General features: G+C 37.3%; 2 protein-coding genes across 3 annotated transcripts in view; one reads left to right on the forward strand and one right to left on the reverse strand.

Moving 5' to 3' along the window:
- GFM2 (GTP dependent ribosome recycling factor mitochondrial 2) overlaps positions 1-16,978 on the reverse strand; it is a 56,920-nt gene extending 39,942 nt beyond the window's left edge. For both annotated transcript variants that reach the window (XR_013995923.1, XM_081089752.1), the window contains exons 1-10: positions 16,767-16,978; positions 14,085-14,171; positions 12,574-12,658; positions 9,953-10,010; positions 9,442-9,539; positions 5,931-6,056; positions 5,165-5,253; positions 3,399-3,487; positions 1,832-1,892; positions 1,394-1,573 (exon numbers count right to left, since the gene is read on the reverse strand). Coding sequence is in view for 1 of the 2 variants with exons in the window: in XM_081089752.1 (XP_080945878.1) it covers positions 1,394-1,573; positions 1,832-1,892; positions 3,399-3,487; positions 5,165-5,253; positions 5,931-6,056; positions 9,442-9,539; positions 9,953-10,010; positions 12,574-12,658; positions 14,085-14,147 (849 nt within the window). In the remaining variant the exon portion in view is untranslated. The remainder of the gene's footprint in view (positions 1-1,393; positions 1,574-1,831; positions 1,893-3,398; positions 3,488-5,164; positions 5,254-5,930; positions 6,057-9,441; positions 9,540-9,952; positions 10,011-12,573; positions 12,659-14,084; positions 14,172-16,766) is intronic.
- Positions 16,979-17,028: 50 nt separating this feature from the next.
- NSA2 (NSA2 ribosome biogenesis factor) lies at positions 17,029-23,621 on the forward strand. The gene is made up of 6 exons (XM_081089755.1): positions 17,029-17,201; positions 18,532-18,719; positions 18,806-18,956; positions 20,513-20,692; positions 22,379-22,571; positions 23,310-23,621. Exons 1-6 carry the CDS (start codon positions 17,199-17,201, stop codon positions 23,375-23,377), a joined length of 783 nt encoding a protein of 260 aa, XP_080945881.1. The 5' UTR covers positions 17,029-17,198; the 3' UTR covers positions 23,378-23,621.
- The last annotated feature ends 1,248 nt before the right edge of the window (positions 23,622-24,869 follow it).

Raw genomic sequence — 24,869 nt, forward strand, 5'->3', positions numbered from 1 at the left:
AATCAAAGAGTTCAGACTCAAATGTTCGTCTTTACCATAAAATTAAGGGAGTTTATTTAAGATATGTTTTACTTACTGTTTTTTTAAATTTTTTTTTATTTTTATTTTTTATTTTTTTTTTATAAAATCTTTTTTTTTTTTAATATATTTTTTTTATTGATTTTTTACAGAGAGAAGGGGAGAGAGATAGAGAGTTAGAAACATCGATGAGAGAGAAACATCGATCAGCTGCCTCCTGCACACTCCCCACTGGGGATGTGCTCGCAACCCAGGTACATGCCCCTGACCGGAATCGAACCTGGGACCTTTCAGTCCGCAGGCCGACGCTCTATCCACTGAGCCAAACCGGTCTCGGCAACTTACTGTTTTTTAAACTAACAATATCATATAAATATTACAAATAATAACATTACTATTTTCATTTAAATTTTGAGGGTGACATGAGGTCTAAAATTATATATCAACTATAAAATGATGGTTTTAAAATTTTCTAAATAATTTGACATCTGGTCAAGTAAAAGACGGACATACACTCTGACCTGGCAATTCCACTCCTAGGTTTCACTCTAAACAAATTCTTACATATGTGCACAAGGACATACATACAAAAATGTTCACAGCAACACTGTTTGTAACAGAAAAAAAAAAAAAAAAAAGAGGTAACCACCTCAAAGTTTATCCACAGGAAAACAGACAATAAATTATGGTATAATCATATATTGGCACACTACTAAAGACTGAAAATGAGTGAAGTATAATCACACGTAACTACATGGAAGTATCTCCAACACAATGTTGAACAATGTAATAAAATACAAAAAGTATCATTCCATTTATATAAAGTTCAAAACCATGAAAAACTATGTTCTTCTGTTTTATATATTTTTTGATTTCAGAGAGGAAGGGAGAGGGATAGAGATAAAAGCATCAATGATGAGAGAAAATCATTGATTGGCTGCCTCCTGCACACCCCCTACTTGGGGATGGAGCCCACACCTGGGCATGTGCCCTGACTGGAAATCAAACTATGACCTACTGATCATAGTTCAACACTCAACCACTAAACTACACCAGCTGGGTGAAAAACTACGTTCTTTAAGGATATATACATTTGTGGTAAACTATTAAAAAAAGCAAATGAAAGATAAACTCTACAGTCAATACAGTGGTTGGGAAAATAGATAATTAGTGGAAGGGGGAGAGACGAACAGGAAGTGGCACATGGAGATTCAAGAGTATTGCTAATATTCTAATTCTTTAGCCGGGTGGTGTTCATTTCATTATTCTTGTATCTTACATTTTCCAAATGTAATTTTATATTACATTTCACAATAAATTATTTTTTAGAGTTTATAAATATTTATGCAACTTTAAACTCAAAGGATTATTTTACTTGTTCAATTAAGGCATTCCTTGCTTCAGTAGCCTCCTTCAGCAATTTAGGATCACTCTTTTCCAAGAGGGGTTTTCTCTCAAAGTCTTTTCCATCATCTGAACTGGGATCCCAGAGAAGTTTTTCTTTATTTACTACATCCACCACTCCTTTGAAAGTTTTGGCTTCACCAATTGGTAACTATAAATCAGAGTAAAATTAACATTATTAAATGATCACTCAATTAGAATGGCATTGGAGATAAATCGTATCTTTCCCCACTTTCCCCCAAATGTCCATTATTATTACCACAATCTTACCTATTTTTTAAATTTATATTCCAACTTCTTCCAAAAATGATTTGAAGTAGCTTCAGAAATGTGTATGTCACAATAAAATAAACTGATGAGGAAACTGAGGAGTTGTTACTATTGATTAACCAAATATTAATCAACCAACCTGTAAAAGCAAAGGTTTTGCCTTCAACTTCTCTCTGATGCTTTCAACTGCATAATTAAAACTGTAGAAAACAAAATAATTAAACAGTAGTTAAAAATGTTAAAGTTTTAAAAACAAGTTTAAGAATGTTCTCTAAAAGTATAACCCTTTCCGTGGCTTTTAATGTTCATCACTTCAGTTTCCATAAGACATTTTGAAAAAAATTTTAATGTCAATTCCAGATAAATAGTAATTGAATATCTACCAGAATCCTGCCACATGGGTATTTAAGGTATTATTTTTGTTAACTTCACCTTAACTAAAATTTGAGGTTAAGGTTACCCGAACTGATCAAGTTCACAGATAATAAATTTCAGTTTGGATTCAAATGCAAGATTTGTTATTACAAGTCAAGGATTCTTCTAATAACTGCATTTGCTATTACACACAGCTACCAGCTTTCTTCCAAAAGCCAGCCTTTCTATATTTTTATCTCAGGTATTCTTAATGTTAGTTGCTATGCTGTTCATTTCTGTGCTAACAGTGGGGTTGGCTACGTATGGCACATGTCATCTTTGGCACATGCGCTGACTTATTCTGGTCCCAATGTCTTTGACAACCAGCCTAGTATCCACTCACTTTGCTCCCTGTCATCACAGGTGCTATAACTCAGCAAAGGCATCTACCTCAAGGCCCTCCAAACAGAAAAGGGTCAGAGCTTAAGCCTCACACATTTTGAAGGTTGTACTTTTACTAATCGAGACAAAAGTCCTTTAAACCAACAGCCTTTAGAAATCCTTCAAGAATTACATAAACAGAGCATACTGTGTGGTTTTAGGAAGAAATAGTTCGTTTTGTTCCTGCCACTCTCACACCACCCTCAGACCAGCATCTCTCCCTGTCAGATTTCCCTAGAATCCTTTATATTCTTGATTGTCTCCCCTTAACAATTTCTCCAAATCTTTCATATATTCTTGATTCTCTGAATTCTGTTCTCAGAATAATGTATCATTTTGGATTACCACTCTGTAAGTCTCTGAGCATTATCACATTTCAGCATTCACTCTTTGCACTATATGCAGGTCTTAAACATCTAATTCTCCTCTCCCAGTTCCCTTCAATGGAGAGCATATTACCCAGTAGGAGCCAAAGAAAATCAGGGGACAAGGAAGAACGCTGTTCTCTGAGGCAACTACAAGAAACAATTTGCTAACCTCTACCTTTAACAAAGACAGGGAGCACCATAACCTTCAGCAGTACATACAGGGACTACACCATACAGCTCTAAATAGAACCAATGGAATCAGCAAGACATCACTGTCAGGATCCTAGAAAATACAGTCTCCCTACATTAGAATCAGGATGGTTCATCATCTATGAGCTCTATATTAATCTCACAGTATTACTTAACCTAGGAATTAGCGGCTTTCACTTCTTTTTAAGGGGACTGAATAGATTTCATGGAATATTTATTCTCTATATGAAACAGGTATTTTTAAATTTAAGTTACAGTCCATTAGAAGCTCAAATTGAATTCTTACTTTAATAAGCCAAAGAAATATACTTTAAACAAATTTTAAACAAATACCTTGCTCCACTTTTGTCCATCTTGTTTAAAAAACATATTCGAGGTATTTTGTGTTTATCGGCCTGCCTCCATACTGTGAGGGTTTGTGCCTAAAGCAAAGAGCACATGTGGGAAAAAATAACTGTTACTACACATGGAATAAAGAGATCCAAGACTCTATTATAACATGGAAATGGGCCTTATTCTAGCATGGAATTATTGCCACTGCACTTACACTTCGAGACTCCTATCAGGTTAACATAGCTAAGAATGTAAGGAAGTATGATGAAAAAAAGTAAGCTTCAAACTTAGAATAATGCTTTGGGTGACCTAGGTTACCACACAAAGAGAATTAATACCTAGAAGTTAACGAGAGAGAGAGAGCGCAAGAGAGAATGGGAGCTGAACCATGAGAGCAAGTTGTAGCTATCATGGCACTTCATTTCTAATACTTTAGCATATATTTCCTAAGATATGACATTCTCTAACATAACCAATTATAATGATCACATTCAGAAGAATTTAAGTTGACACAATACATACACTCCATATTCAAATTTCTAAATGATGTCCTTTGTAAGTTTTTTTGTGTTTTTTTGGATCCAGGATCAAGCTAAAGTTCAAGCTCTCTCCCTTGGTGTCAATTTGTCCAATTTTTAAAATTTTTTTTTATTGATTTCAAAGAGGTAGGGAGAGGGAGAGAGAGATAGAAATATCAATGATGGGAGAGAATCACTGATCGGCTGTCTCCTGTATGCCCGACACAAGGGAACGGCCCTGCAACGCAGGCATGTGCCCTGACTGGGAATCGAACCCTGACCTCCTGATTTATAGGTTGACACTCAATCACTGAGCTATGCTGGCCGGGCCATTTGTCCAATTTTTAGGGATGTTAATTTTGATCACTTCATTGATACTATTTTTAGTAATTTTAAGATTAGAAAAACCAATGTGAGTTCTATATTCAACATATATCCATTCTTGAGATTACAAGACAAATGAGGTACCAGCTAAAGATAGCATAACTGATCCCACTAGCAATAATTTAAGTCCATTTTCAAGACTTAGTCAAGAAGTTTTATATTAACTTTGGGAGACAATTCTTCATGGGCCTCTCACATTTCTGCATGTTTTGTTCCGAACGGCACTGACGGGTTTTGTTCTAAACTAGATTTTCCAGGATGTTTGTATAATGAACATTAGAAAGATAGAAACAGTGTCTCCCCCCAGAGCAAAAGGCAGGTTTGCTTACAACCCTGGAAGGAATGTCTCTCTCCAGCTAAGAGCAGGCGTGCTTACTGCCACGGTAATATAGCTGCATTTTCTAAGCACGGGTTCCTCTGTGGTGCAGCTGTCGCCTGACTCCCTTTGGTCACCCACTGGGACTTAGGGCTTGGGGTACCAGCACAAGACAGTGCTGATATTCTGGCTATTGCTATTTCTGTGACTAATAAAGTCTTTTGTCTCTAACTCAGGAGTCTTATATATTCTGCCAAAATCCATAAAACTATGGCAGGCTAACTTGTTAGCATAAAAATAAGGTAGAATCTCAGACCTTTCACAATTCAACACTAGCTTTGATATTTCCTATAGAAAGGCAAACATACTTTCCTTTTTATGAAATAGCTGAAGTCACATCTCAATATTAAATTCCAACTTCCTATAATTATAATTTGATTTACATCAGCTTACCAAATAAAGGGTTATAGTAAACTAAATCTGAAACCTTCTACTTTTTAAAAAAATCATGCTGCTCTATTTTTATTTTACTTTGGCATACTTTTTACCTCTACGCCGGCTGAGGCATCAAACACAGCCACTGCACCATCCAGCACCCTCAGGCAGCGCTCAACCTCCAAGGTAAAGTCCACATGACCTAAGAAGAGATGGAACATATAACACTTAAAACCTTAAAACAAACAAACAAACGTGTTACTCAGCAATCCCACTTTGGGGATATATCTAAAAGAATTGAAAGGAGAGTATAACAAAGATAGCTGCACACCTATGTTCATAGCAACACTATTCACAATAGCCAAGAGGTGGCAGCAACCTTTATGTCCACTGATGGATAAATGGTACAGATACAAAATTTTTTATATATATAAAATGTGTTATCTATCTACAATGGAATACTATGCAGCCTTAAAAAGAAAGGAAATACTATCATATGCCACAGCATAAATGAACCTTGAAGGACTTTATGCTAAGTGACGTCAGCAAAGTCACAAAACAACAAATATTGTATGATTCTACTAATATGAGGTATATAAAGTAGACAATTCCATAGCTATAGAATTAGAATGGTGGTTACCAGGAGTGGTAGGAGACAAAAAAGAATAATTGTTGAAAGGGTAAAGAGTTTCAGTTCTACTAGATGAAAAAGTTGTGAAGATGTTTCACAATAATATCAATACACTTAACACTACTTATCGTACACTTAAAAATGGTTAAGATGATTAATTTTATAGGTTTTTTAACACAATTTAAGAAAACACATACACAAACAAAACCCTGAAATTTTACAGCATCACTGCTAGAACAGCACCATACCTGGTGTATCAATTAGATTGACTCTGTACCCCTTCCAATCAAACGTAACAGCAGCTGATTGAATAGTAATGCCTCTTTCTCGCTCTTGAGCCATGAAATCTGTCACTGTGTCTCCATCATCAACATCTAACCAGGAAAAAGATGACATACTTAAGCTTAACTGCAAGAGCATTTTCTTGGTATCTGATGTCTACCTAACAATTTAATTTTGCTTTAAAAAACTGTTCATAAAACATTTGGTTTAATATTTAGAGTCCTTAATCCTTCTCTAAACAAATCCTTATTCTAGAAAAAACTCTTTCAGCATGATTAGCAATTTTCCCATAAAAATAATTTTTCTGTAACAATTGGGTTTAAAACATACTAAATATTTTAATTTTACTGAACCATATACTTCTTTCATTTTTTCCTAGTTTAACTTTTATTTTTTAACTTTTTATTTTTTAACGTTATTTAAGTTTAACTTTTAACTTCTAGCTCAATAAGTGTTAAATGGAACACTGTAGAGAAAAATTCCTCCCAAGTGATCCTTTTTAAACCCTTCTTATTACTAAATTTTCTAAAAAGGGGGGTGGGGTTGGGTGGGAGGAATTTATTTTTACAAATCCAAATAAAGTCTTGGTAGGACTTCTATAGCATAAAGTCATGAATAAAGTTCATCCTGATAACCGAAAAGTAATCTGCAGTATAATAAATTAAAAATAAATCCCCTCACCTTTTTCACCCAGCACCTCAAACCCCTGCCCTAAAATTCTTAACATATATTTTATCCTGATTGAATTTATACAGTAAAATAAATGAAAAAAAGGACTTCCAGTCAAGATGGCAGAGTAGGTAAATACTGTTTGCCTCTTTCCATGACGTCAAAATTACAATTAAATTCTAGAACAACCATCATCGAGAAGCACCTGAGGACTAGCTGAACAGAAGCCGTATAACTAAGGATATAAAGCCATGTTGAGACGAGTGGGTGGGGAGAGACACAGAATGGGCAGGTCCCACACCCGAAGTGGTTCCCCGAGGAGCAAGGAGTCCCAGCTGAACACGACTCCCTAGCCCAGGGCTCCAGTGCCAGCAATAGGAGTCCCATCACAACAGCTGTGAAAACCAGCAGGGACTGGGTCCGAGTGAGGAGGACAGCTGGAGACCTAGGCGTCCTCTTGAAGGGCCCACTTCCACTCACTCACTCACAAACTCATCTGCCCTGGGCTCCAACACAGGGGCAGCAGCTGGAAAAGCATCAGGAACGCCTGGGAGGAACTGAATTGGCTAGCTTTAGGGTGAGCGCTGAAGGAGCTGGGGTCTGGAAAGCTCTTGGAGATGCAAGCGCTGGCAGGCGCACTGTTTCTTTGTTGAGCCCACTCCCAACCAGCAGGTATAGCGCAGGCAGGAACCGTATCTGTGCTCTCCATTAACCTGGCTCACACCGCTTGCCCTGCCCTGGTGATTACCTGAGACCTGCCTCACCCAACTGGTGCACCCAACCAGCTCTTCCAGCGGCTTTTTTAAACGAGTGGTTCTGCCTTGGTTCGACCTGCAGACTTTCCTAAAATCTCTCGAAGGTCCAAAACTCCAAACAAGCAGCAGCTGGCCTTGGTGTGCCTTAAACCTCTGGCTAAGTGGCCCCAAGCCCGGCCCAAATGGTGCCTCTCAGCTTGCTCTGTAACTCCCATCCGGTGACCACAGTCTGGCATAAACAGTGACCAGTCTTGCTTTGGAACACAGCTCCACTAAGGGACCACAGCCCAGCACAAGTGGCTGCTGGCCTCAGCTCACAGCGTAGTGCCACCAAAGGGCCCCACGCCCAGACGTAAGCCCAGACTATGGCAGACAGCCTAGGTTCACAGCACAGCCTCTCCAAAATGCCGCTAAGCCCAGCACAAATGCCAACCAACCACAGATTAGTTTGTAGCTCCTACCAGGTAGATCCAACCTGGGCACAAACTGCAGCTGACCTCGTCCAGCACCAAAGTCTCTCCCAAGAGCTTCAAGAACCAGCACATCTGGCGGCCAGCTTCAGAACACACCAGAGCACTACTCACCCCGCTCCACAAACAACACGCAAGAATGGTGGGCTCGGCCATCACCAGAGCCCCACTAACATTTCACCTAAAAGAACTCAAAAAGAACAACAAAGCCCAATGTAAAAAAAAAAGCCCAATGTCAGAAGGAAGGAAATAATAAAAACTAGAGAAGTAAATGAAACAGAGAACAAAAAAATAATAGAAATATTAATGCAGTAGAGAGCTGGTTCTTTAAAAAGATGAATAAAATTGACAAACCACCCTGACCGGTTGGCTCAGTGGGAAAAGAACATTGAGGAGGACTGGAATCTTCCTTTGAAATGCACTCTGAGAAAAGATTACAAGAATCCAGAGAAATGGTTCTCAATACAGTGTACTTCAAAATCCCCGCAGAGCTTTGGAAAAAGATACTCGTTTCCACTTCTGGTATTAGGGACCTGATGACCTCCATTGTAAATTTCAAAACAAACTGTTTTACCAGTAATAAAGAAAGGCACTTCATAATGATAACAGGGTTGATTCATCAGAGAAACGTAACAATCATAAATGTGTATGAGCCAAATACACCATCCAAGCATCGTACCTCAGACTTGCTGAACATCCAGGCCATACCAGACTTGTTGAAGCTTAATTTCCAGAGTGGAGTAAGGGCATGGTTATTTAAAAACAAAAATAGCTACATGGGGTGTGAAATGTGAATGCCTGATCAAGAACAACAGTTTTCGACATGTTATAATTAAAAAATAAATCCAAAACTTAGGTAAAGACTAGTACTACTGTGGAGTGAAAATTAACAAAACCCTTTATTTCTCTGCATGATCATTTGACCTCTGGTTAACTTTTTGGTTCTTTTCTTCTAGAAAACAGAAGTATGTCAACTGCATAGGCTAGGCACACAACTTTTAGGAGAAATTTTGATTGGTAAGCTACACCTGAATTAGAAGAACTGTAAATGGATTATATATACCTGATGGAGATACATAGCTTTACGTTTCCCTGAGTAGGCCATGGCATGTCCCTTGTGGGAAACCCTGAAGGTAGTCCAGGGAGCTGTAAGAAGAGATTCATTTCTAGAGGGCATAAGTCTTCTAAGCCAGAGTGGATCCTATGAATCTTGTTACCTTGCAATTAAGCAATCACTGTTGGCCAAAGACGACAGCTCCCCGATATCCATGAAGGCTGCTTTTAGAACTCCTACAAAAGAAACACCTCTTGCTGGTGTGCTGGTAAGTGATGGTTTCTGCCCTCCAGCGTGAATAGACCAGTAGCCCACACTGTGGCCTAAGACAGTCTCATGAGTCCGAATATTTAGTTGAACCTAGAAAGACCCTTTTGTGGGTGTAGCAACTACCTTATTTGTATGTTGTGGTTTAGATAATAGTGCCTCCATGCCGTACTCAAGATCTCTGGGTTGACTTCTTAATCAAAATATTTTCCAATAATGTTTTTGCTAATGGGGGATAGGGAGAGGAGGAATCCATTCTAACCTCCCAGTGATCTTGTGTATCCAGAATAGTACAATATTCTTTCTGTGGTGGTAGTTTTGCCTGCATCAATATGCGCCATAATTCCAATATTACGGATTCTGTTTAAAAGGGAGGAAAAAAAAGACATGTGTTATCAGGTGGACATTACTAAAACTGTAAAACCCAAATATGCTGTGCAAATTTTGAAGCTGGTATAAAAACTAGAAAAGTAGAAAATGTATCACGACCACAGTATTCTGACAAAATAAGTGTCAAAAGAACTAACTACAATCTTATAAATATATTTATTTCTATGAAAAGTTTGCTCTTCCTACATTAAAATTTTTTTCTTTCAATTGTGAAAATAGCTTCTAAAATACATAACATGTACTTATAATAAGGTAGGGCAAAAGTAACAGAAATGAGAGCATTTACTAACAATGCTGATTAATGGTTAAGCCCATGAGAGAAACCTATAACTTTTCATGGTAGCCTACGTAAAAGACAGTATCAATGAAAAGACAATACTTACTTAGCTATAGGAGGACTGATGATGGAACGAAGAGATTTGATATCATTTCCTATTAAACCTAATGAAAAAAAGGTTTAAAATTAAACTGTTTAGGAAATTTTCCTTTAATTTACAGATGAAAGAAATTAAAGTAATTTTAAGCAAATACTGTAATTCTAATTAAAGTAAAATCTAAGCTAAATAGAAGTCTCATTTACCTAAAAATTATTTTCCTGAAATTTCTAAAGGCTATATATGCAATAAAACAACGTAAAGTTTTTAAACATCAATTTCTAAATCACATCCTTCGAAAAATATAGATTTACCCCAATCTCTGCCACACCTACAATTCCATAATAGACCTGCAGATTAAGAATTAATGCTCATAAAAATTATCTTAAGGCAGTATATCTTGAACTAAAGAAAAATATAAAATGCAGTCCTATAAGCCTGCATTATCAAGAGTTGAAAAGATAAGCACGCCTCATAACAGCTGATGATGAATTCCTGTACAACTTGGAACTACCTTCTTCCTTCAGCAATCCCAAGGACAAAATACCTTTAGAGTCAGGCTGGGAGGTGCTGCTGAACAGAAGCTACTATAATAATCCAACACTTCTAAAAGGCCAAATAGCATTTCTGGAATAAACAAGTCCATAATGTCTTACTCTGTTTAACCCTATGTTAACCAGAAATATACTAGAAAATTAATTTACAAAATATTATATTTTATTGATAACATTAAAACAACAATGCACTTGCATTTATTTTAATCTAGACCTTCCTGCTGTTTAAACCAGTCTTCCCAAATTTCTATAATAAGAATTGTATTATATTTTGGAAACCCCATGGAGATTTGAAGCTGGAAAGATAATCTGTATTGCTACAGATAATTTTGCATGAGCAAAATACAGCAACTTAGATTCACATCAATAATGCAGGCCATTAAATTCACATGCCCTTACAAGTCACAAAGACAATCAGTATTTTTACTCTATTTTTCCCACGTGACAAAGATGGGTAATGAGAAGAACAAAAGAATGAAACTAGTTTCATCAAGTCTCCCATATGCTTGCTTACTTCAAACATAAGAAGAACTTTCAGAATTGGGAGCAGTCAGTTCCTCGGGCTCCCAGCTTTTATTTTTTCTATTTTTTATTTTTTTCATAGAATTTTTATTTTATTTTCAATATACAAAATAAATCTATTACCAGATTGTAGATACAAAATAATTAGCCATTTACATGCAATAAACATTAATATTTCAAGAAAAATGATTTTAAATATTACTGAGACTATACACACACAGTATAATATCACGAAAGTTGTAGGCAATATTAAAAATCTGCAAATAACTGGATTACTTCTATTATATTCTAAAATATTTTTTTCTCTGGCTCTATTTTTGTTCATCAGTTTATGTTGTTCATTATATTCCACAAATGAGTGAAATCATGTGATATTTATCTTTCTCTGACTGGCTTATTTCACTTAGCATAATGCTCTCCAGGTCCATCCATGCTACTGCAAATGGTAAGAGTTCCTTCTTTTTTACAGCAGCATAGTATTCCATTGTGATGTACCAGTTTTTTAATCCACTCATCTGCTGATGGGCACTTAGGCTGTTTCCAAATCTTAGCTATTGTAAATTGTGCTGCTATGAACATAGGGGTGCATATATCCTTTCTGATTGGTGTTTCTGATTTCTTGGGATATATTCTTAGAAGTGGGATTATTGGGTCAAATGGGAGTTCCATTTTTAACTTTTTGAGGAATCTCCATACTGTTTTCCACAGTAGCTGCACTAGTCTGCATTCCCACCAGCAGTGCACAAGTGTTCCTTTTTCTCTACATCCTCTCCAGCACTTGTCGTTTGTTGATTTGTTGATGATAGCCATTCTGACAGGGGTGAGATGTTGTTTTGATTTGCATTTCTCGGATGATTAGTGACTTTGAGCATGTTCTCATATGTTTCTTGGCCTCTTTCAAAAAGTGTCTTTTTAGGTCCTTTGCCCTTTTTTGAATGGATTGTTTATCTTCCTTTTGTTAAGTTGTATCAGACTCCCAGCTTTTAATAGCCTATTAGCTACCCTAAACTATCCCAGATAGAGAGTTAACCAAACTACTTCTCAAGAACCTTCAAAATAAATTATTCTGGTAAAGCTCTATTGGCAGAAAATACTTTTGTATAAAAACCAGAAATGTACTAGAAAATCAATTTTCAGCAAGAGCACTCTACAAGTAGACTCACCTGCTAAACTTTTGAGCCAGCTACTAAAGCTGACTCAACCCTTCCCTTCATTCGGCTTATTAGGATGACCAGCAGATGAGGAGCATGAAGAAGTCTACTGGTGTTCCCTCCTGACATCTATCAGAATACTCCCTACTCCTAATAATCTCAAGGAAATAGCCAAGAAGTGAAAGGAGCCACTAATTTCCAAAATGGTTAGAGCCCCCTAATAAGGGAGACGCTTACAAATGAGAGAGAGACTGGGGAAGGGGAGGAGAAAGGAGGAGAAGGAAGAGGAGGAAAGGGAGAGAGGACGAGGAGGGGTCAATGAGAGAAAGAGGGAAGAAAGGAGACGAAGAGGTAGAGAGAAGCAAGCAATGTAAGTAAAATGAGAAGAATCTAACAGTATTACCTGGCAGGGAACTGTAACTTCTTCCAAGAGGCACAAGTGGCTTTATTCGTTTTAAACTTGCTCTCATTCTAGAGCAATACATATTCTAGTGAGGAGAAAAAGAAACGACATTAACTTTGTCAGCATGACTCATTACAGTAGTTTTAACATCGTAACTATGCTTTGTCAGAGGACAAAACACTTTAAAACTCCTTAAAGCAGTCCCAATTTATTAACTCCAATTCTTTTTAAAAGTGACAACCCAAATTATACTACAGGAAAGACAAAGAATAAAATTAAGACTAGTTTGCTATTTTAAGCTGACCTTAGACGCCAGTTCTCCTAGACCTGCAGCATTATCATCAGAGAACTTGACAGAAAGACAAGCTCTCAGGACCCACTCCAAACAAGGGAACCAGATGCTGTGGAGATGGGGCAGAACAATCGGTGTTATAACAAGCTCTCCAGGTGATGCTGATAGCTACAGTTTGAGAACCAAGATCCTGAAGTTTCCAAAGACTCATTAATGTTAAAAAGGTCTCTCACCCTGGCCCCTCCTTCAACTGCAAAGAGCTGGTGGGGGTCATGAACTCTAAAACTCTCAAACTATTGGATGTTTTCAGGATTTAAAAGAGTGCCTACAGATTAGAATCACCTGGAAAGCTTTTAAAAAACATTTGGGCCCTAGGTTTCGTTCAGTGGATAGAGCGACTGCCTGTGGACTGAAGGGTCCCAGGTTCGATTCTGGTCAAGGGCACATGCCCAGGTTGCAGGCTCTATCACTAGTTGTGGGGGAGTGTGCAGGATCCTCTCTCATCATTGATATTTCTATCACTCCCTCTCCCTTCCTCTCTGAAATCAATTAAAAAACAAACAAACAAAAAAACATTGGGGTGGGGGAAGAAGGGGCTGGCATTTTAAGAAGTTGCCCAGGTATCTTCGAATGGTCCCACATAGATACTGAATATTCTCCATCCCAATTTATACTTGGACCACTAGATACACATTTAATGGCTGACAATGTACTTGGAACTGTTACAGTTAAGAGTATGTAATGACTTGGGGCTGCCACAAACTGCCTTTTATATCATCATGGAATATAAAAGCTTGTGCCTTCTATATTATTTCTTCATTAGTTACCAAGTTGCTAGCAATAAAGCACTATTATCCTAAGAAAATATTTTAAAAGTAAAGAAGAAACTCAAAGCTATTAAAATTTTCACCAAGGTAATGATCAAGGTAAGACAGTGTGTGTAGTCTGAAAGCATTAGCAATGAAAACACTGGAGAAAAACTGTAATTGTTTGGGCCACTAATGACCTCAACATGGAATACAGAAATAGATATTCTTCAAAATGCTGCAAAGATGATTTTAAAGCAGTAAAATGAATTTATAAACTAATGATAAGGCATGCTTCTTCTTGGTTACAGGTTCTCCCATACCTGTAAACAAGAGAAATATATATATATATATATATCTCCTTTGGGAAATAAAGTAAATGAAGTATATTTAATTTTACAAGAAAAACTTACACAAATGTGCAAGCTGGATATTTTCTTATGATTCACTGCAAATATCCTCAAGTTGGACAACATCTTGGCCCTCTAAACTGTTATCCTCTGAAAAAGAAATATACAAGATTATAAAACTAAGTTTACATATTCCATGTCAGTAATATATATGTAAGGCCTATGTAGATATGTGGTGAAAATGTATTACTTTTAAAAAGTAGGAACAATATTTTTAGCTATCAAAAACAATGCATTTTTCAGAAAATGGAAATTCTGACTAAACATGAGGAATACAGTTCCAAGCTTAAAATGTTCCTTGTTCTTTTCAACATGCTTTTAATTCTTCAAAAAAATATATAAAGATAGTATAGAAAAAGATTTATTTAAATTATAAAAATATATCATACCAACCAAAATTTTTATGTAAAATGTATAGAATTAAGTATAGAAAGGTTAAACATCTACCTACATGTTGGTAATTTTTCATTGGTAATATAACTTTTTAAATTATCCGTATATTCTGATTTTTTCTACCAAAAATATGTAAAAAAATATACAAAAGCAAGTCCTTTTCTAGCAAGTCCTCTTCTATAATTATAGAAACTAAGCATCTTTAGTTTTAAAACATTTACTAAATATGTTAGTAAATGTTCTCTATGTTTCGAGTACACTATCAAAGCTATGAGAAATGCATGGAAGCATTTGATTGGATGGAGAGACAAAAACAGATAGGGTTAAACCAGTGTGCCCAATATTATGTAAGAAGCCATGTCAAAAGACTATTATTCCTCTTAAATTTGCTTTTTTCTGTATCTTAAGACAGAAATATTCACTATCCATATTCAGGAAGTCACCATATCCTTTTGATTTTACTTCCTAAATATATCTTGAATCCACTCCCTCTTCTTCATTTCTAACGCCAAAGTGCAGGATGTTTGCAAAATCATGCATGTTAGATCTCTTCTAAAATAGAACAATGGATTCTAACATAACAGAACAGAAAAAGTTCACTAGTATGATTTGCTTTCACATGGCAACTAACCTTTAAGAAACTATCACTAGTCAAAGCCTACTACAGCGTCCACAATTTTCTGAAAAGATAATTAAAATAATCTTTCCTTTCCCAATCATAAATACATGTATGTATAAGGCTGAATCTTCTTACACTTCAACCAAAAATTTTTTAAAAAGATATATAGTAACATAAAGCAGAAGCAGGAATGAGATGCCAGCTGTTTTCTACTACATCAGACATTAAAGCAGTGGTTGTCAACCTTGGCTGCACATTAGAATCACCTGGGAATCTTTTTAAAATCCTGATTTCTGGGCCTCATCCTCCAGAAATTCTGTTTCTTTGTTTTGGGGTGGAGCCACAACATTAGTAACAAAGAAACAGAATTTCCAGAGGATGGGGCCCAGAAATCAGGATTTTAAAAAAGATTCCCAGGTGATTCTAATATGCAGCCAAGGTTGACAACCACTGCATTAAAGAGACTTACAAAATTGTAAACCAAAGTAAAGCACTCTTCAAACTATTTTTGTTTTGGAAAATGGGCATTTTTCATAAAACTTATTACTTACATTAACATTTAATGGACGTATAACTTTTTAATGAGTGACTAAAATATTTTAACGTTTTGCTTTAATTTCTAATATTTGAATATCAATTATAACCCATATAAACAAACCTCTCTAGAGTTCTGAATCATTTTTAGGAGTGTGAAGGGTTCCAATAGACCAAAAATTTTGAGACACTTACTCCAACACCGTGTTTCCCAAAGAGAGTGCCCATCATTATTTTAGGTTATAGACCAAAAAAAAAAAAAATTGTTTACTAAATAATTAGAAAAAATAGCCAACAAATCCTGTGATTTTATACACAGTGTTGTTTAAGGTGATGTGATGAAGTTAAATTAATTTACATAAGACAATGTATGGGGAAATGTTAAGTAAATAATATAGTAAAATATGAAGTAAATAACACAGGTGACATTCATCTATGACCAGTCTTACAAGGTAGTCCTCAAATCACTCAAGTGGGAAATGCTGTTTTAATCCACATCTTGTCACTTCCTTCCTTAAGGTTTTTATCATACATCTACCCCAGCTCCCTTCACAGCTCTGCACTCTCTATTCCCTGCTCTACGCTGGGGAGCTGTACCAGAATTCCCCAGCACGCCGTGCTCTGCCACCTTTACACCCCTAAAGTCGCCGCCGCCTGAAAGCGTCCTGGAGTTCCCAAAGCCCCTCCCCGGCAAATTCCTACTCAACCTCCAAGCTCCTTGGAAGCCTTTCCTAATTCCCCACAAAGTTTTAATACTACCCTCTCGGTGTTTTCATAACACTTGGAGTTTATATTCACTCATGACAAATAGGGTATTTACACGTTCTCTCCACTACTGTGAGCTCCCCCAAAGCAGGGCTCTTCTACCAGCAGTGCCAGGCACAACGCCTCGTTTCTCTGACCTATAGCACTTACGGCACCTCGGTGGTTTTCTTCTTCCCCGTGGGCAGAAGAGTGGTATCTTACCAGGGTTAACCATTGAGTTATTCATCCTTGGACTGGAGAATGCTTCAGTGCTCACTAAAAGCTGTTTAACACCCGATGGCATAAGAAGGGCTGTTGCATCCTTGAAGGTCAGCGGTGCCCCAGGCGGGCAAGGTCTTAGGCACGCGGAGCCGCGCCGAGGGTTCGGTACCCACCTGGCGTTCAGGCGCATCCCGGAGGCCAGCGTTTTCCCTCCAGGCTGTTGTGAGCGGGAGTCCGGGCCGCGCAAAAGTCTGCACAGACCGCAAGTCGCAACGTCCGCCTACCTCGGGGAACGCCGTGGTGCCTCTAGAACCGAACCTATATCCTCTCGCTTCTCCCCACTACTGCCCCGACACCTGCAGCACACTACTTCCGGTGGTGCAACACTCAAACGCCCCCCGACCAACAACTTCCGCTCTTCTCGCTAAAGGCGGAGAACAGAACTCGGAACGAATGCGTCGAGCTTTCGCTGGAGTCGGTCGTGTTAGAAGCGTCCCTTTCCTGTCGCGAGTTGCGAAGAGGTGGTTCGCGTGTCTCTGAGACCCGAGAATTGAGAGCTTCTTCGTCCCCGGGGGACTGCACCCGGCGGCCCGGCGGCCGTCACCATGGTGAGGAGGTGGCCTCGGGCGCTCGCTACATGGGGCGTCAGAGATGGTGGGGTCTAGGGTCCCTGGGGCTGGGGTCAGAGGTGGTAGGCGGAAGTGAGGTTCAGCTGGAGGGAATGAGGATAGACCTCGAGGGGTCGGCTCCGTAGGATGAAAAGAAACCTTAACACTGGGGACACAGAATGGGGTATTTGCCAGAGCACAAGCTTGAGAGCAAGACGGGATCACTCTTTTAAATTTCTGGTTTCACTATATGTTGCGGGGCCATCGGTGCCAGAACCTAGCGATAACCCTACGCGGTAGGCATTAACCCCGCCGCCACCTCATTTCACTGCTGAGGAAGCTGAGGGCATGCCTTGGCACTGGCCGGCTCACAGCCACGCCTGGCTGCCAGATCTGTTTCTGTGCAACATAAATTCCACGTACCTTGCACCTGGTTGCTGCAGTTTGTGTGCTAGCAGTTGAAAACACCACACCTTGCTACTTAGCATTATTCTCCGTGGAGTTGGCTTTGTGTCATTATTTTATTTTTGCAGTATTAAAATCCAAATGGACTGGGGCTTCATATTGAAGCAGAATTGGCATATAAAATAGGCAGTTAAAAAGCAAAGGGGATCTCAGACATTGCTGGTGAAATGCAAATAGTACAGCCACTTCAGAACATTGGACATATGTCCAAAGAGGTATATGCATGTTTATTCGCTAAAAAGTAGGAGGAAACAGGTATCCATCACTGGACCGTAGATAAACAAATGGTGGTCTGTCCATACAATGGATACTACTTGGCAGCGAAGAAAAGGAAGTGCTAATACATGCAACACGTGGGGAATCTCCAAAGCCTTATGCTAAGTGAAAGAAGCGAGATGCAACGAGTAGATATTGTAGATTCCATTTGCATTTCATTCTGGGAAAGGCAAAACTAGAGCAAAAGAAACCGGATTGGAGGCAGTAAAAGAGGAATGACCGCCAAGTGGCACAAGGCAACTTTCTGGGGGTTGGAAATATTTTCTATCTTGATTTTGGTGCTTAAACAACTGTATAGTTTGTCAAAACTGACGACTGTGTGAGCTCCGGAATCAGATCATCCCTTTGGTATAGTTAAGTGGATTTTGGGCAGTTCCCTTCAGTGAACAGTAACTTTCACTGAGATTATTAAATGTATATCCTGATGCCTCATATCATCCAGGATCAAAATTTATTTAACATATATCATGATAATAGATAATACAGCAAGTGTTACTTAAGGAAGAGAACATTTGGGTGAGATAAAATCTTCTATATCTCATATGTTGCTCAAAAGAAATTAAAGTTAACATTTCTTGTATCATGATAGCCACAAAACGAGTATATTGAGTTACACCGGAAGCGCTATGGATACCGTTTGGATTACCATGAGAAAAAGAGAAAGAAGGAAGGTCGAGAAGCTCACGAACGTTCAAAGAAGGCGAAAAAGATGATTGGTCTGAAGGCTAAGCTCTACCATAAACAGCGCCATGCCGAGAAAATACAGATGAAAAAGACGTAAGTGATCGTTTGTTGTAGCAAGTTAACATCTTTTGAGTAAGTTATTAAAAATGGTAATGTTGAATCTTTTCCCTTTTTGGTAGTATCAAGATGCATGAAAAACGAAACACCAAACAAAAGAATGATGAAAAGACCCCACAAGGAGCAGTACCTGCATATCTACTGGACAGAGAGGGACAGTCCCGGGCTAAAGTACTCTCCAATATGATTAAACAAAAACGAAAAGAAAAAGCGGTAAGCAATAAAAAATTAAGTCTTTACCTTTTTTTTGTTCAGGAGAATTAAAATCAAATTTGAGGGGCTTGATTTGTTTTTTCAGTTTAATTGTAAACATGAAGTCCAACTATTCTCACTTAGATGTAGAAGTCTTTGTAAATTTCATTTTGTGTAAAATGTTTAAGTAATATAATTGCTTTCTCATCAGCCAGCAAGCATATTTTAGTATTAGTTTTCTTGAAAATTTATTAGAAAACAACGAATCTTTAGTTTTTAAAAAATTATTTAAAAACAAAAAGCAAGCAGTGAATCTCAAATTTAGTATTTTAACAGCTTCCTAAACTTGACAGCTCCTAATACTGTGCTTTTGTGGAGAAGGAGACAACCGCTGCTTGTTTATGCTGCCATGCAGTGTGTTAAAATTGGTTTAAAAGTTAGATAGTGGAGCCCTAGCCAGTTTGGCTCAATGGATAGAGCACTGGCCTGTGGACTGAAGGGTTCGATTCCAGTCAGGGGCACATGCCTGGTTGCGGGCTCGATCCCCAGTGAGGGGCGTGCAGGAGGCAGCTGATTAGTGATTCTCTCTCATCATTGATGTTTCTGTTTCTCCTCCCTTCCTCTCTGAAATCAATAAAAATATATTTATAAAAAAAGGAAAGGTTGGATAGTGAGAAACATCCCCAAGTGATTGAACACAAATAAAAATCCAGCAGTTCTTAAAAATTTTTTTCTGGATTGTGCTTAGCATTAAATTCTGCTAAAAACGGAGGAAAGGCATAGATGCTACTTACACATCTGGTGGTAGATCAGTAGAAATCCAGGAAGCAGTAGGATATGTGGTAACTATATTTAAAGAACTTTCACAGTTTCCAAATTTCATTTTTAAGATGTTACTGCGGGTTTTTTGTTACGTAATTATCCAAAATGAGAATGGTAGAACTTTAGAGACTACCTAGCTAACCCCTCCGTATTTTACAGATGAAGAGATTGGAGTCTGGGAGGTTGTAAATCATCTGCATGGTCACGTGTCTGTGAATTGGTAGAGTAACCTCTCAGACCTTTGCGTTAGTAATAAGTCCAGAATTCTTCCTACTGTCTTGCACTTCTTCAGTTTTTTCACAGAATTTAATGTGCATTCTAGGGAAGTACAAAATATCTGGTGATGCATTTTGTCTACTAATGCATTCTAAAAATCCATTTGAGGTAGAAATACAAAGATAGGTTAAAAGACAGTCTTCCAGTTTTACACTTTAGTAGTAAGCACATATACTGCCTAAGAAGTCATTGCCTTAGTACAGGTGGTATTTTTCATCCATAACAAAGCTTTAAGATTTTTAGCTTAAGCAAACCATTTTATTTAATAATGTACCTATGATATGTAAACTAGTTTCAATTATTCGGGGGTTTGTAAGGAAACAGTGCAGACCTCTAGAAAACATTGGAGCCATGATCTTGTTGGTTAAGGAAAACAGTGAAGTATGGCTTTGTACAACTAAAGCGTGCGTGCGTGCGTGCCTTCTTATTCCCATTGTCTTTTACTAACAATGTAAATTTTAACTGTGGTCTATTTTTAGGGAAAATGGGAAGTCCCTCTGCCCAAAGTTCGTGCCCAGGGAGAAACAGAGGTATTAAAAGTTATTCGAACGGGAAAGAGAAAGAAAAAAGCATGGAAGAGGATGGTTACTAAAGTCTGCTTTGTTGGAGATGGCTTTACTCGAAAACCACCTAAATATGAAAGGTTCATTAGGCCAATGGTAAGTCCCTTGCAAGAGTGCAGTGGCTTAAAAATTAGTTCCTGTATTAAACTAGATAAAGTACATTCGTTTCCTGAAATTCCTAAATTGATATAAAATACTAGTATAGCTTGAAAGACATTTTAAGATTGTCTTTGTTATTTTAAATTTTAAAGGATTGCTTAGGACTTTTCCACTATCATCAAAATCTTGTCTTCAGTTTCATAAGAGATTTGAGATGAAAAAGAATTTCCATTACGTTGTCAGTGAATCTTCACTTTTAAAAATGCCTTATTAGGATCTTCATTTTCCACATGAAGTAATTTTATTCATTCAGTAAGTGATCTATATGCCTGACTCTTGTCTGAGAGCAGTTAAAAAACTTGAGTAGGGCTGTTTTCAAGAGTCAATTCTGGTTTACTAAGGTGAGTAGCTTAATGCTTGAAAACATTCAGTGTGCAAACATTGCATTAAGCAAGTTTAATGTAAAAGTGGGACTTTACTTTCTTATTGACAGCAGTAATGGTCAAAACCAGTCGACCTATTTCTCCCCTTCCCCTCCAACCCCCCCCCCCCAACCAAATATAATTGAAGATACATTTTTACAAAAGCCTTTAAAAAGACTGAATTATTCTCCCAACTGGGTACCCAGCCTGCTTAGAGAAACAAAGAATCAGGGGAAAGTTGGCAGTGTCACTCTAGCTCTCAACCTGAATTTTTAATGGATTAAAATGTCAAACAGGCTGTTTCTATAAATAAAGTTCTATTGGAACACAGTCATGCCTGTTGATATTGTCCATGGCTATTTTTTTTCTGCAGAATTTGAGTAGTTTTCAACAGAGACCATATGGCCTGCAAAGCTTAAAATGCTCAATTTAGGTCATTTATGGAAATCATCCCATCCACCAATCTCTAGATTCCATCATGGACTCCCCTTAATTGATTTCATATTCATAATCTTCTAAATACAATTTGGTGATCTTATCTGTTCTACAGAGAGAGGACATGCCAGTCAGGTTGTTCTAGACTCAGTAGCTTGGCAGATACATATTTTATTGTGAATTAACCAGATGGCATTCTGAATGGTTCCTTGCCAGCTTGATTAATGAGTCCTTTACTAAGAACTTGATTTAGTATCATTTGCTGCCTACCTCTATTTAGATTTAGTATCATTTGCTGCCTACCTCTATTTAGTTATCGCATTCAAGAGACTGCAAAGTGTTGTGGCTTTTTAACATGCCACATTCCTAAAGACCACATCGAGGTGACTGGGTGACTATGGTCTCTTCCAGTCCTTGAGCAGTGTTACCATCAGTGCAAAGAAAGCTAACAACTTTCATCATGGAAGTTAGCTGAGGTACGTAAAGACTTGGAATCAGAATGCTTAAATTTGATTCCATCCATACACCATTTAACCTGTGAACAAGTCATTTAGCCTGCTAATCTTTTTTTTATTGTTTTAAAAAAAGTAGGGTAATTGTATTTATCCTGTAACTGAGATTTTTAGTCTGTAGAATTATCTATAGGGTAATTTATTCTGTAACTGAGATTTTTAGTCTGTAGAATTGCATTTTTATTTGATGCCTTAAGATTTTACTTTCAATTCTTTTGTTTTTTGTTTTTGAGACTTGGAAAAGATAAGCAAAAAAAGACCATTACTCATTGTTAACCTTTTGGACTCAAACATCCTTGCATTTGACTTACTAGGGCTTACGTTTCAAGAAGGCCCATGTAACACATCCTGAACTGAAAGCTACCTTTTGCCTGCCAATACTTGGTGTAAAGAAGAATCCCTCCTCCCCACTTTATACAACCTTGGGTGTTATTACCAAAGGTACTGTCATCGAGGTGAACGTGAGTGAGTTGGGCCTTGTGACACAAGGAGGCAAGGTTATTTGGGGTAAGTAAATTTGTTAGTATGGGGATGCTGCTCTTGTAATCCTAAAAACAAATTTTCAAGTTGACATAAAGTACACAGCAAACTGTAATGTGGAAGACATAGATAAGTTCACACTTGATGTAAAGCAGATTTATATCTTTAGGAAGAATACTTTTTGTAGAAAAAGTAGTTATGAATATAATTTAACTTAGTTTCAGTTATATGAGATGTACTACATTGCTAGACTTTGATGCTATATTTAAAAAGAAATTAATTACCAGGGAAACAGATGCCAAGATATGGTTATAACTAAAAAATATTGGAATATAATAAATTAACCGTGAGTGGAAGAAGGAAAGCATTTATCAAACAGCCACACTCTTTCAGTCGTAATGAAAAACTAAAATGTCATGTAATTATAAATTCCTTTTCCTCATTTTCTTGCTTTTCTGCTTTTAGTGCCCAGATATTCCTAAACTTGAATGTTCTTTGAAAGGGAAGAATCCTATATAATAACAGGCTAATATGCAAATTGTCCCTTTGGCCAGGAGTTCAACCAGGGGGTGGGGCCGGTCAGCCAACCACCCTGGATCGGGGGCGGGTCAGCCAGACCCCACCCATGCACGAATTCATGCACTGGGCCTCTAGTATCTTCTATAACTCTTAAAAGTAGTAAATTAGAAATATTGGGGCAAAGGTTATATTTTTTAAAGTTTTTACTAGCTAACATCCCTCTTTTTCTTCATTTTGTTTCCTTAGGAAAATATGCTCAGGTTACCAACAATCCTGAAAATGATGGGTGCATAAATGCAGTCTTACTGGTTTGACAGCAGTTTCATACAAGTAACTTTGTAATTGTTGAAGATTATGCACCAATCAGGAAAATTCCTTTACTATGATGTTTCTGAGTGCTATCAAACAGCTAACATGTCTGCAATCATCAAGAGAATTATTTATTCTATTGTAAAGAACATTAAAATGGCCCAGTTTTACAAATTGGTCTTTATTTTGGGGTCTGTTTATCACTTAGGTGCTCATGAAATTGAATGATTAAAAAAAGCAATTATAACAGTTTCCTACTTCATCAATAACTATCTGTTTTAATAAGTGGGTATTCAGCAATGCAGATCTAACATTTCTGGAAAGCCAGTGTAGTTAACACCTTTTATCCTAAGAGTTAATGCACACTTAATATGGGGCCTACGCTATAAAACTGTCATCTAAAACCTCACCTCATTATTTATTCATCATTAGACCTAAAAATGTAGCATTAACACAACTGGTAATGTTAAGTTTATAAAGTATTCACATTGAAGGCATACGAGAAAAGGTACACTACAGTAAGTCGAATTCAGAAGAAATTTAGATAAATCTTTTCTCCTGTAATTCTTAATTTCTTCAGACAGTAAGTCAGTAGTTAGTATGTTAAACATTTTCTTCTCTTACCATATATAGTAACACCTACTTGGAACTGTGCTTTCTACTTGCAACATGAAAAACACCAAAATGTTTATACTTTTAGCATTTTCTGTATTCTGAACTCGGTAGTACAGTGGGGCCTTGACTTACGAGTGTCCTGACTAATGAGTTTTTGAGATAGCAGCTGTCTCTCAGCCGATTTTTTGCATTGAGTTGACAGTAATTTGAGTTAACGAGCTCGGTCTCGGAACGAATTAAACTCCTAAGTCAAGGCCCCACTGTATATTTCTATTTTTAGAGTCTGAAATTTGTTTAAATCCAGAAAAAATGGTTTTAAAAAGAAAAAGACTGCACTGATGCCCTTAAAAGAGAAATATATTTGTAATCACATAATATAAAAAAGATGTTTTAGGGTAATTGTCAAAGCACCTTTGTGATATGAATTATGTTGGTGGCTTTGAGCTTTAGGGTGTCTATATATTAATCTATAGTCGTTTTAAATTGTTTATTTTTAAAAATCTGTTCTGAAGGTACAACCAGTATGAACAAATTCTGTATCCAAATACATCATCAATGAAATTAGGGAAAAGAAAAGGGAAAGAATTTCAAAACACAGACCAAGAACAATCACAAAATATATGTTTAATTACTACTTTTAAACTAAAAAAACAACTACCAAGAAAATTTCAGTAAGACCTGCTATTCTAAATATTGTAATATCTTTTCTAAGTTCTATAAACAATAAAAGGTTTAGAACACAGGAAAAGAAAGGCTGGCTAGTCCTTGGGAATGACTATCCAGTATAATACAATTACTTCACAATGACAGAAGCTTAACCTTTCTTACAATTAGTTTTAACATGATTTTGCCACTAATAGAAATGAATGACTTAGGTTTTGG

Source organism: Myotis nattereri (assembly GCF_964212035.1).
Source record: "Myotis nattereri genome assembly, chromosome: 4".
NCBI classification, from domain to species: Eukaryota; Metazoa; Chordata; class Mammalia; order Chiroptera; family Vespertilionidae; genus Myotis; species Myotis nattereri.